The 14065-nt window shown below is 40.0% G+C and overlaps 1 protein-coding gene across 2 annotated transcripts in view; it reads left to right on the top strand.

The window, feature by feature from the left end:
- The window catches only part of LRRC27 (leucine rich repeat containing 27), an 84972-nt gene that overhangs the window by 7524 nt on the left and 63383 nt on the right, over nucleotides 1–14065 (top strand). For both annotated transcript variants that reach the window (XM_090057985.1, XM_090057986.1), the window contains exons 2-4: nucleotides 3322–3549; nucleotides 3904–4034; nucleotides 9093–9151. In XM_090057985.1, the coding sequence (XP_089914111.1) occupies nucleotides 3334–3549; nucleotides 3904–4034; nucleotides 9093–9151 (406 nt within the window). In that variant the 5' untranslated portion in view covers nucleotides 3322–3333. The remainder of the gene's footprint in view (nucleotides 1–3321; nucleotides 3550–3903; nucleotides 4035–9092; nucleotides 9152–14065) is intronic.

Here is a 14065-nt window from a genome sequence, read left to right as displayed (position 1 = left end):
TACTTAGTTGAAAATCAAGATGTTTTAATTTTTGTATCAACTAATGGTAGATCACCTTTCTTACATACACACACTCACTCATTCAAGTATTTATATATACCCCTACATACAGACATGCACACACACAGCAGGATGAGACTAGGATGGGATTCAACACCGACAAGTGCAAAGTGATGCACCTGGGGAGGAAAAACTGGCACCATACCTACAGGCTGGGGAACTCCCTTCTTGTCAGTACAGAGGTGGAAAAGGATCTTGGAGTCATCATTGACTCCAAGATGAACATGGGCTGGCAATGTGGGGAGGCAGTCAGGAAGGCCAACCGTACCTTGTCATGCATCCACAGATGCATCTCAAGCAGGTCCAAGGAGGTGATCCTTCCCCTCTATACAGGACTGGTCAGGCCGCAGCTGGAGTACTGCGTCCAGTTTTGGGCGCCGGACTTCAGGAGGGATGCGGACAACATGGAGAGGGTCCAGAGGAAGGCCACTCTCATGATCAGGGGGCAGCAGGGAAGGCCTTATGAGGAGAGGCTATGGGACCTGAACCTGTTCAGCCTCTGGAAGAGATGGCTGAGGGGGGATCTAGTGGCCTGTTACAAACTAGTCAGGGGGGATCAGCAGGTACTGGGGAAGTCCCTGTTCCCCCGAGCACTGCCAGGAGTGACCAGGAATAACGGTCACAAGCTGGCAGAGGGTAGATTTAGGCTAGATATCAGGAGGCGCTACTTCACTGTCAGGGCAGCTAGGATCTGGAACCAACTTCCAGGAGAAGTGGTGCTGGCTCCTACCCTGGGGGTGTTTAAGAGGAGGTTAGATGAACACCTTGCTGGGGTCGTTTGACCCCAGTACTCTTTCCTGGCATGGCAGGGGGTCAGACTAGATGGTCTACTGAGGTCCCTTCTGACCCTAGAAACTATGAAACAGGAAAGTTGATAAAAATCAGTGATTTAAATTAGGCTTTTGGCTTGCTGATTTGAGTGGTTTAAAATACACTTGATTTAAATCAATTCGTCATGAAAGAGAGCAGCAGAATAAGGACACTGGACTTCAGAAAAGCAGGCTCAGGGAACTGGTGGGCGGGATCCCCTGTGATGCAAGTCTGTGGGGAAAGGGAATCTGGGAGAGTTGATGGTACTTTAAAGAGGCCCTTTTAAGGGTGCAGGAGCAACCTATATCACTGCAATGGAAGAATGGGAAGTACAACAGGAAACCAACCTGGCTAGACAGCAGTCTCTTTAATGAGCTGAAACTCAAAAAGGAATCGTACAAAAAGTGGAAACTTGGACATGTTACTAAGGTAAAATATTAGAGTTTCATGAAGACATAAAAGGCAATAAAAAGGGATTCTACAAATAGGTTGAAAGTAAAAGTAAGACCAAGGAATGTATAAGTCATGTGTATGAAATGCAGAATGTGGCTTAGTTACAGATGATGCAAAGAAGGCCAAAGTATTTAATGCCCTTTTTTTAATTCAGTCTTCAGGAATAGGTTTGGCTACAAGCTAGTGAGAGCAGTTGGCAGCAAAGGTAGGGAAGGAGGCAAGCAGCCTAGAGTAGTAGAAGGAACCGTTCAGGGATTACTTAGAGAAGCTAGATGTTTTCAAATCAGCAAGATTAAATGGGATATACCCTAGGATAGTAAAAATTGTCTGAGCTAATTTCAGACCCATTGGCTATCTTCTTTAAGAAATTTTGGAGGTCAAGTGAGGTCCCAGATGACTGGAAAAGGGTAAATATCGTGCCCATCTTTAAGACAGATAGAGGATCTGGAGAATTACAGACCGGTCAGTCTGATCTAGATACATGGAAAAATTATGGAGTGAATCCTCAAGGAACCTGTTTTGAAGCACCTGGAGGAGAGCAAGGTGATCAGAAACAGCCAGCATGGATACATCAAAAGCAAGTCATGCCTGACCAACTTGATTTCCTTCTATTTTTTTGTGGTTTGGGGGAGAACAGTGAATGTGATATACCTTGACTTTGCAAGTCTTTTTACAGTATCTATCATGACATTCTCATGTATGAGATAAAGGAATACAGGCTTAATGAAAGTAAAGGGGGGATGCATAAGTGGTTGGATCATTGTGCTTTTTAAGTGCTTTTTAAGTGAACATCAATGGTTCAATGTCTAGTTGGAAGGACGTATCAAGTGGGGTTCCCCAGGAGTTGGTTGTGGGTCCCAGTATTGTTTAACATCTTCAGTAATGATTTGAACAACTGGGTTGAGTTCAGACACTCTGGACAGTAGGATCTAGAATGACCTGGATAGACTGGAGAAATGGTCTGAAACCAGTCAAATAAAATTCAGCAAGGACAAGTGCAAAGTCCTGCACTTAGGACAGAATAGCTGTATGCACAAGTACAATGGGGAAAGATTGGCTAGGGTTGTATTGCAGAGAAGGACCAGTGGAGTGTGAATATGAATGAACAGTGTGCTCTTGTTTCAAGAAAAGCCAACAGCATGCTGGGTCGTATTTGCACAAGTGTCATTTGCAAATCAAGGGAAGTGTTTTTTTCTACTATATGGCACTGGTGAGACCTCGTTTAAAGTAGCGTCAAGTTTTGGGGGACACATTTCAAGAAAGGTATAAACAGATTGGAAAGAGTTCGGTAGAAAGCGGCAAGAAACATTACAGGCTTGGAAAACAAGATTTATGAAGAAAGGTTGAAAGAGCTAGGACTGTTTATTCTAGAGAAGAGAAGACGGAGGGGGATTGATATGCATCTCCAAAACAGTGATGGGTGGTTATTATGAAGAAGATGGAGATTTAATTTTTTTCCATGTGAATGTAGGTACAGGGCTAAGAGCCGTTGCTTCAAGGTTCAGTGGAGGAAATTTAGATTGGAGTTTAGTAAGAACTTTCTGACTATTGGAATGGTCAAGCATTGGAACAGGCTACCCAGAGAAGTTGTAGATTCCCTATCCTTGAACATTTTCAAGGGCAGTTTTAGACAGGCCCTTGGCTAGGTGTTTTAGTCGGGCATAATCCTGCCTTGACCAGGGGGCTGGATTAGATGAGTTTATGTGGTCCCTTCCAACCTTACTTTCCTATTCTCCTAAGAAAGATACAGGAGGTATAGTTGAGAGATAAATTAAGTCAATGTTTTTCCCCCCCTCCTATTCTATATATTAAATGTAGGTAAACATGTAGAATCATTTCACTATTTCCAGATCTGCTGAAGTATTATACCACTACCAATTATCTGAAAATGAAGAAGGCAAGAAACCTCATTTATTTATTTTCTAAGGGGTTTTTTTGTTTTTATTTTATTCATTTGGCTACTGATGATCAGTTTATGTTACTGGGTCATTATTTCAGGTTTGCTGACAAATGGATAAAAGCTACATTTCTAAAGAGTGTCATGATAGCGGTGATAACTCAGAAAAGGAATATTATGGAAAGAGAGACCTGTCTGCTTCTGGTTCAGCAAAATACATCAGGAAAGCTGTTGAAAACATTTTGACTCTTCCTTCAAAAACTCTGGATTTGAGTGAAAAAAAAATCCAACATCTCACTGAGGATATATATAGATTACCCAATCTACAAGTAAGTAAACTGTTATGGATAACTGTTTACAATAAACCTTTGGCATACATTTTGTGCTTAATAGGTTAGAGCCACATACTATTTTTCTTGATGTGAATGGAAAAAATAAAGATTTTTTTATCTATGATTTAACATCTGTTTTCTAAAAACTATTACCTGATTATTTGTTTGTATAATTTACAAAAATGATTTTTATCTATCAACTCCTATATATATATTTTGTGAAAATGTCATTATTAAAATAGTTCACAGTTCAGTTTATTGGCATTTTCACATTGAAGTTCTGTGTGCCAGTAGAATAGGCATTCCAATGTAGGTCTAGTTTTAAAACATATTTATATTTTTCTGCATTAGCATTTGCATCTGGAAAGAAATCAATTGGCTGTAATTCCTGAGGATTTATTTCAGAAGCTGCCAAATCTTGTTTGGCTGGATCTACGGGATAACAATATTAAAACTCTCCCCCCTGGAATTGGATGTCACAAGTAAGACCTTTTGTTTTATTGATAATTTAATAACTGATTTATTCTTCCTCTATTTGTCCCTAATGTAATGTTCTTCTAATGTTCAAACTTATGCCCTTTTGTTTTACATTGACCTCAGACCTGAGGATCAATAAACAAAATTAAGAACTATATTTAAGACAAGACTCAAATTGAATTAACTGGAGGACCTAACCAGTACAGTATGTCAGTGCACAGACTCTTACCTATAGAAACATATGGCCCGGTTCTCCTTTCACTTCACCTATACCTGTCATCCCATTATTTCAGCTGACTTACTCCTGTTTCACTGGTATAAATTAAAAGGAAAATCAGGCCCACAGTTTTAAATCCAGATTTGGATTGTAAGCAAGAATGAGATTGGTAGTTTCTTTCAGTCTTTTAAAATAGGGATTGGCAGCCTACAGCCCATGGGCCTCTGGCCAGCAGACGTGAGGCTTCACCAGCTGAATTGACCCAGTTCAGGTTCGAGGATCTAGTCAATGCTTGATCCAACCTAGGATCTAGCCAGCGCTGCCACTGTTTTTCCCTGTGGCAGCATCTCCAGCCAGTGTTTTTTCCTGCAAAACTGGTCAGATGCAGAGCCATAACAGAGCAGCTGGATGCCAGAGGCAGTGGTGGCTTCCAGCCATTGGTGCTGCCAGTGCACTTTCACAGCTGTGATTGCACCTGTTGTTTTTCCTCAACCTCCCCATCTACCCCCACCAAGTCAGCACCTGGGGCTGCTGTCTTGATTATCCTGTCTTGGTTATGCTACTGGTTAGATGTGAACCTGTATCAGCTCTGATTAAACTAGATCTGTGTAGGCATGGATGCATGAAAGGCCTTTAAATATCAAGGAAGATTTTTAAGTTTGATTTATCAGAGGGGTTAGCCATCAAATAAACTGGGTGAGTAGTGGGATATAAAAGAGTGCTTAAGATACAGAAAGTTAAACCTATGCAAGAAGCCAAGAGTATAGTTTCATAACTTATCATTTATTGAAGTTTCAGGCATCAGAAGGACTAAAGACCACAGTTTTTACAATATTATATCAACATAATTGGCATAAATGAACAAGTAACTTTTTCTGTGTTGAAAGAAGCATTGAGCCATATTTTAAAATTGATGTATTTTAGTCATATAATGGAATCCTAGCTAATCCACTGTGGATAGTGTGGGAAGGAGGCAGCCTTTGAAAACAGTGAAATGCTGTGGAATTTTTCAAAGTCAAACATGATCTCTTGGAATTTTGTGATTTAATATAGATACTTAATGGAATTTTAAGATAAGCCAAGGGCTTGGAAAGGTGAACCTATCCAGTTGAGGAGACCGAGAGCCTATCTCTGTCACAGAATGATCTGCTCAACATTCTAGAGAAACTTTGTAGAGTTTCCAGTTCCTGTTACATTTTCTCAGCAATAATGATTAATAAAAAAGGGCATAAATCAAGAATATATAGGCTGCTTCCTTACTTTTGTTAAAAGCTTCCTGGAAGACTTAAATGGTAATGTCACTAAAGGTATTTCTGCTCACAGTTAAGGGGTAAAGTTGAACAGATCCACTTGTACCATATTGAGAGAAATATGACCATGATGATACAGTCTCGCTGTCACTAAAGCTTATGGGATTCCTGTACTTAGTATATGCAGGTTATATAAAATAGCTAGTTTGAGCTTAGAAAATAACACAGTATGCTAGAAAAAATGCATGCAATCAAACAGTTGCATACTGTAGCTTTTTATATATTATTAACATACCTAAATATGAAACTGATGCAAATAAAGCAGTTGTGCCATAAATGTATATGCTGCCTATGTTGTATGTTCTAATCCAATAAACTGAGAAATAACATGATAATTATTTCATATTCTAAAAGCTTACACCAAGGGGTCTAGTTATTTTCATTTCATGAAAACACAAGTGATCAGAGCTGTTTTTAGATTATTTTGTATGGCATAAACCTTAGTCAATGAGCAGCACTCTTATTGGAAGAAAATATTCAGGCTTTTATGTGTAGGCTTTCTTCATTGTAAAATTATGGCCTGAAAATGTGAGAGAAATTCAGTTTTTTCCTCTCATAGGAATGGAATACCTTAGAAATCAATTACAGTTTAAACTGAAAATCATATTAATTTGTTTTGCAACTTTATCACAAAACCTTATAAGAAATTCTTAAGACTTTGTTGCCTTAATTTTAAAAGAGAGCTCTGCCTTGACTCTATAAATAAGACTTTTTTCATAGTAACATTGAAAAATTTACATATAAAAAGATTAAACTTCTACCTTAAACCACGAAAAGCATAGAAATGCATACCTGAGTCATGCTGATATTAGATAAAACTGAATACCACTATGGCTTGTTGCAAGATTATTATTATTTGATCATCATTATTATTTGATGATCTTTTAAAGTTAAATTGGGAAATTAATAATTTGTATTTTCAAAAGTGATACTGTCTTCCACAGCTACAGAAAGATTTGGTAAACGTGGCCAAAAATTCCAAATTCCAAGTCTGTCATTTCGTGGCATATAAAGCAACCAGCTGTATCCACATAGTTGATTCTGATATCAACTAATAATTTCTCATAGGTTCAGATACTTTGGCAGGGTCTCTGTCTGATTTTGAGGTCTGACCCAAGGCTTACTGATGCCAGTAAGAGCCTTTCCATTGTCCCTGGATTTTAGATTAGGACCTTATTGAATAATCACAAGAAAACAGATAAGCTAGGAGTACTTGACTGTCTTTCATTGAACTTCAGTTTAATCTAATTCAGTAAAATAATATGCAGAAGTGTTTTGTGGGTTTTTTAAAATGTCTCTGTTGAATTGAATCACCTTTAAAATATGAATCCAGAGCCACATGGCTGACAAAATATATATGTTAAATAAGATTTTTGAGAGAGAAATAACTATGGTGTTAGAAATCACTCAGCATGTTTTCCCATTGCTGAATATTCACATTATAAATTAGTTGTATCCATTTCATTCATCAAAATGCAAAAGTAGCAGCTTCTTTGCTTGGAAACTGTATCAGATTTTATCCTGATTTTAATGTTTTAAGGGAAAATCTCTGAATGTAGAGTCCATCTAATACCTTGTTTATACAAATACGTGTAATTAAAAATACCTGCTAGATACTACATTTTAAAATATTGTAAACTTTTACTAGCATTACAAAATCAAGCACTCAAGTTAGGAAGTGTTTGCATTCACTATCCCTGAGGTTTCTTGACTAATCACAGTGTTGCCCTGCCTTTGTGAGCTCCTCTATCTAAACCAGTGGTTCACAACCTTTTTAGACTCAAGGCATCGCTCCATAACTTTTAGGAATTTAGTGCCACCCCATTTGAAGACTAATTTATTCCTTCAAATGTCTCTGAAATAACTTTGCTCTTCTGGTTGAAATTTAGCCTGAGATGTATGCTCCGTAAGGACAGTTTTAGCCAAATGGTTAAGGACTGGCTAAGTGTAATAAACTGAAAATGGGATCTTGTAAGGGAAGCTGTTGATCAAACTTGATAGAACTTGATAGTAGTGATATAAGCCCCATCAATAATAATTAAAGCAGCAGCAGCAGCCAGTGTCCATGCTAGAATGGCCATCTGTTTTATATCGGACCATCCTATTTTTAAACCCTTTGGCTAGGGACAGACATTCAAAAAGCCTGAGCCTGAATTGATTCAATCTTTACAGGTTAGTCTAAACTGGCTAAGCTAAACCGGTTTGTAAGCACACGGACATTCCCTCCGAACTGAAGAGATGTTGGCACATGCCTGCAGTGGCTCAGGCTAGAAGCCAGGGGGCACTAGCGCAACCCTCCCTTTCCTTCTATGGTGCTGAGCTGAGGGGGGACATGGTCAGGCTCCAGCATGATGCTCTGATTAGGGCAGGGCCCATGGCCCCAGCAGCTCAGCAGGGAGTTGATAACACAGTGTTTATCACCTCCAACTTGCTATTTATCAGCCCATAAAAAAAACAACAGCCTCTCTCCATTTGTTCAAGCTCTTCTTAAATAGCTTTTCCAAGGAAGAAACAGAGGGACATTACCAGCTACCTGTTGATTAGCTCCAAAAAGCCCTAATCTGACACAGTCCTGTCTGCCTTTGTCCCATCTCCCATGGTGTGGACTGTAGCCAGCATGTGATATGCTAGCTAATGCTGAGAGGTGTCTGTGTAAGGCAGAGGGGAGGGGGGATCCCTCCTTGAGCAGGGGGAGGAGAGGGAGCAGGAGGAAGCCTGGCAGACCCTGCTGTATGGTGTCTGCTGGAGCTGCAGCCAGGCAGCAAAGGGGAGGGGCCAGCCCGGAGAGAATGCCAGGATGCTGATTCAACTTAAACCAGGAAGGGGTCTGGGACAGACATTGCATAAACTGGTTTGGCCCAAATCAGTTAAGTCTGATGCTATATTCAACCAGATTTATCTCAAACCAGTTTAACCATTTTCAAACGGGTTTATGTGCACTGAGCTTCTGTTCTGCTACAGGTTTAAACCAGTTTCTGATCACTGAAATCGGTTTGTGTGTAATATATGCAGAAAGTCCTGTTTTTCTGTTCACTGGTGGAAATATGCATCAATCATTTATTCTTGCAATTCTGTTGGCTGTGCCTAGACGGCTGTGCACAGCTAGGAGGAGCAGGGCTCCCAGCCAGGGAGGGAGGGAGGTGGCCTTTTGGGGCGGCCATGCCCCTCACTGCTGATTGCTCAAGGGACTGATGGCCCTGTCCCTCACTGCTGATTGACTGAGGAGGTGGCAGCCCCATCCCTTACCACTGATTGGCTGAAGGGGCCTGCCTCTCACCAAGGGGATGCACCAGTGACCACCCTAGTCCTTTCACCAACTGCTGCTGCTGCAACAGCAATGTTATGAGGCTGCTTTTGCATCCCCTGTAGGGATGGGAGAAGATCTTGGTGCTCCTCCTAAATTAGCACATGGGGCTAGTGCCCCTATTCCCACCCCCTAATAATGCTACTGATTGCTTTTTAATTGCATTTGTGTTTTAACTTGTTCCTGTTAACCTTTCTTTTACAATTGTTACTGTATTCTGTTTTCTTAACAGGCAGTTGACAACTTTACTTTTAGAAGGAAATCCTATAAAAAGATTGCCTGCGGAGCTTGGCAAGTACTTACTTCTTTTGCAGAAGCGTATACTTCAAAAAAAGTGTTAGCAATTTTTTGATACTTTGGCATTTTAACATTTAATGCTGTAGTCAGGATCACTCTTGGTATGTACTAAAATGTCTAAATGTAACCAACACAAGCTGCTGCCTGTTTTATAGTGAATAGGTGCTTTATAGTAAAAGGCAATTGCTTCATGAAAGCAACACACAGTAGCAGCCTAAAATAAACTGTAAGCCTGGATCATATTCATTGATGGTAAGGGAAATGTTCACAAATATATTTCTCCATCATCCCCAATACAGGAGGGATTGGTAAACTGCTCAAGCAAGAATACATGTCAAGGATCACAAGAACATCTTAGAGAAGCAGTTGACAACCTTTTTACGTTAGGGGCTGGAGTGACCCAGCTTGGGTCAGAGGAGAGTAGAAAGGCAGGTTTTAGGACCCAGTCACCACTGGCACTCCGAGTGGTATGTGGGGAAAGTGAGTACTGCCAAAGCACCCCCCAAGGCCAGATTCAGCACACAGGGTGTACATTGCTGACTGCTGTTTTTGAGCATCCACGTTATAGTATCTTCTACTACAAGTGATGAAAACAGATTTTTCTATGAAAAGTCTGAAGTTAAACATACTTTAGTTTAGGACAAAGGCTGTATTTCTGTGGATTTTTAAAAAAGGTTTTGGATACATCAACCTATTTCCAAAATTCTATTTCTTTAACATAACACAACAAGTTTCCCTAAAATCCTGGGGACTGTCTGAGCTGTTTCTGGGGACAGTGGCAACATGGAATGGGCAGCCAAGAAGCCTGAGAGCCCAAGCTCCCATTTGGGTTCTCAGAGCTGCCAGTCCCCTAGCCCAAGCGTGAGGGCTTTGGGGGACTAAAAAGTCTGAAGGTAGAGTTATTTTTTCCAGGCTCCTTGTTGCAAAGCCAACGTATATATACTGTGCCTTCTTTAAAACAATGTCAGCTATATTATATTATATTACTGTATACTTAAAACAGTATAAGGTAATATGATATACTGGGAAGAGTACCTTGCTGGAGCTATGCTCCATTCAAAGATCTTCAAGTGGTCTGCAACATGACATGGGGTAAAGCAGCGTTTCTCAACCTTTTAAGTAGCAAGTACCCCCCTAACTTCTGAAAATTCTAAGTAGTGCCCCAACACTCAATTTTCCGGGGGATTTTATATTTACAGACTAATGTGTGCCATATGGTGGAAGAAGGCCTGTGTATATAAGGCCGTGATATGACAGATGTCTGATCTGGTGTGGGTAGGGTTGCCACCTTTTACGTCAGGTTGCACAACTCTAGTATGTGCCTGGGCTAGAGGTGATGTTGGCCAAAGCTAGGAGGGCTGAATGCCAAATTTATTACTGGGGAACTTAAATTTGAAACACCAAATTCTTGCCATAGTTTTGAGAAGAGGAAGGGGTGAGAGAGAGAGGAAAAGAGGGCGAGAGAGATAGTATTGGGGTACCTGCATACGCCCTGCCTGAGTCTCATGTACTCCCAGGGGTACACGTACCACAGGTTGAGAAACTAGGGGTAAAGCACCTCACCCTGTTATGTCTTGTTTTTCCCAGTGTACAGAGTAATGATAATTTCACCTTTATAAAGTGCCTTGACATCTACTGATAAAATGCACTGTATAAAAGCTAGATAATATTACCTGACTCTCTAATTTGGTCCAGAAAAACTAGTCTGAATGTTTTTTGAAGAGCCTCTGGGCTGAAGAATTTCAGAAGTGTATGAAAGTTTGAAATCAAAGAAAAATTATTATTTGATAGTAATGTTAATCTATGAAATACTTCTCTATATGTGTTTGTTAATTAACCATAGAATAACATAGGCTATAGACACTAAAAATAGTCATATAAAATATGTACTGTTGCTAAGCAGTTGTGTTTGCTTTCACTGTAACTTACTTCAGTAAACAGCAGTTCTATACTGGCCTTTTTTTAGCTATGTAGTTAATAAAATGTCCAACATTCATATGTCACCAGATATATTCTGCTTATATCAGTACTTTCTGACTAGCTATGCTTAAGTGTTATTTTCAGAAATATTCTCTCTCGAAAATGTTTAAAATTATATTTCTATACTAGCGAATTGGCACTTCTGGTGATGACATATAATTTTAATAAGCACTGTATCGAAAAAAAGAGTGAGCAGTGCAGTGATTAAGGACCTAATTTTCTTGTTCCCGTAGTCCTTCCTGTTCCACCCCAGTATCTATGCATCATTGAATCTTCCCTTTTTTGGATATATGCATATTCAGTAGGCCATTCTTAACATTTCTTTCTACTTTCATCTTCCCTTGGCACAGAGGTAGATTAAATGATCTAATCATTGTTTTCCATTTCTAAATTTCATAAGTCTATGAGTCTCCTGCATATTTATAGAGACCATCATCAAGTTAGTGGTCTAACAAGATAAAAAATAGATTTTATTCTTCTAGTACCGAAGACTACAATTCTCGTGAATCATTCTTCTCATTTCTGTTCAAAAATAGATTTAACTTACTACTAAATAATTTTAGATGTAAGTGCAATCTCAAACAGTTATTTAAAATTGCATTTTCAAAGTTATTTCTTTTTGATGACAACACTGCTGTTTCACTTCTACATTCTGTTTTATGCTTCCTCGAAGTAATTTTCTGATCTGAAAGTTATGACTACAGGGAAGGGAATATCAATAATTGTAGCTTACTTAACATTGTTTTTAGAATGTGAGATTTAGGCTATGGTTTGTATTCACTGAACTACAGTATTACTGTTAATCAATGCAGTATTGAAAGTAAGAAGTGTGTGGTTACTTGAATATCAGGAATGCTTGCTTGTCTGACAAGAAGAAATGCTAACATTTGAGGTATATTTTCACAAAACCAGAAGCAATGATTTTACTACATAGCATTTAGTCCATGTGCTTTAAATATTATATATTTTTAATTGCATACATTCTTGTAAATTCTATATCATATGTATATGGGATTGAAAATTTGCTTATATGTTATAGTCTAGTAATGTGTAGTATCAATTGTAATTACAGTACAGCATTGAAGACTTGCTGCTAGGTGGTAGGCAGCTGTAGTCTAGAAATATAATTTTTTATAAAGCTTTTCACTCTGACATTCTAATTCCCCACTAGTTTGATATGGTAGAGTCTCTTCTAACAGCTATAGATCTTTTATAATGGAGGCATTTCTTCACAAATCTGGATGAGGAACTGATAATGCCTAAATAAGATTGTCTATATTATGGGTCTGACAACAGAACTTAGCCAACCTCTGGGGAACTATATTCAGCAAAGGTGCCTTTTTTCCTGCTGTTATGATGGATATTTGTATTAATCTTGAATATTCTCATAACCTTTTGCACATTCACTTTCACACAAGAATATATAAAATATTAATCTATATAAAATATTAATCTAATTGCACCATCAGGCAGATGTCCACAGTGAGTACATCTACATGTGCCCCTACAACACTGTTGTTACTGCACCACCATTTAGTACTTTAGGAAGTAAATAGCCATTACTGAGCTGTGCTAGTAGACTACAGGTATTTTTAGCTGCTACATCGCCCTAGCAACATGCTATAGCAAGGGAGTGCATTGCTACCGTGACATAGCAGCAGCGTCATGGTTTGTGCCTGCTGATGCTACATTGCCATTGAGTGTTGTTATGGTGATGTAGCATCACATGTAGATGCACCCAATGTGTCTAGTTCTCAAAAATAATTAACTTGAGCATGTAAATGAGACTGGGAACAATTCAGTCATTTGTACTTATATAGTAGTAAGAGGCAGTATTCATACAACACTTCCTCTGTGCCAAGTGTTTCCTCAACTGTTTTCTGTGGGCATGCTTTGTGTGTTATAATACCTCCTTCAGGGGGTTCATTTCTACAAGAAATGGGCCATTCTATACCTTTAGGTTGTGAACTTAAAAGCAAAACAGGTTTAATCCTAGTGTAATTACTTGGAAAGGACACGTCTGTAGCATCTTCATATTCTTTTGGAAGTGATGGTGGTGATTCAATAGGTGACATCTTACTCTCTGAAACTGTACAGTACTTGTAGGCACCTTCCTTCTGGAGTTACAGTGGGTTGAATTCTCATTCTCAGCAATCCCAGGGTACTCATACACCCACAATGAAAAAGGTAACATACTTTAGGTAATATAGCTTTAGTTATCCATGACATAAGGCAGAGATGGCAAACTCATTTGGCCCCGCAGGCTGTCACTGGCACAGGGCTAGTCTGCAGGCCAAAGCAACATGTGCCCTGGACCAGCCATATGCATGGGGTTGGAGCTGGTACACATGCTGCAATTGCAGCTCCAGGCCTATGCAACATGTGCAGCACTCACTGGCCCTAGCCCTGGCCCTGGTGTGGCCAGTCTGAGATACGTGGTGCATGTGGCATCCATGCCAGACTGGACTCTTACTGGATTTGGCATGCAGGATGCTCTGTGGACCCAGTCTGGACTAGCCCTGGATCCAGTACAAAAGACTGGGCCAGTGCAGGTGCCACATGCAGCATGTGCCCCGGATAGGCCCTATACACTCACTGTGCAAACAGCACCAGTTTTAGCCCTTTGGGGCATGTGGCACATGGAGCTGGTTTGGAGCATGTGCCATATGCAGCATACCTGCCAGCCTAACCCTGCACATGGGATCCAGCATGGGTAGCTGGTCTATGGGCCTAATCCAGACTGGCTCTGGATCCAACATGCAGGGCCAGTCTGGTGTGGGTACCTCATGTAGTGCATGTCCCACAATGGCCCAGTGCTATGTATGAACTCGTGTATGTTGCATGTGGCACGCCAGTTGGAGACCCACAGGAGACCCACAGGCAGCACTGCAGATAAAATGATAGGGATTTGTGGGCTTGGATCAGGCT

This window comes from Crocodylus siamensis, chromosome 7 (assembly GCF_052110815.1).
Source record: "Crocodylus siamensis isolate JL-2025a chromosome 7, ASM5211081v1, whole genome shotgun sequence".
Lineage (NCBI taxonomy): Eukaryota > Metazoa > Chordata > Crocodylia > Crocodylidae > Crocodylus > Crocodylus siamensis.
Note: the sequence above shows the minus strand (reverse complement) of the source record. Positions and strands in the feature narration are given on the sequence as shown.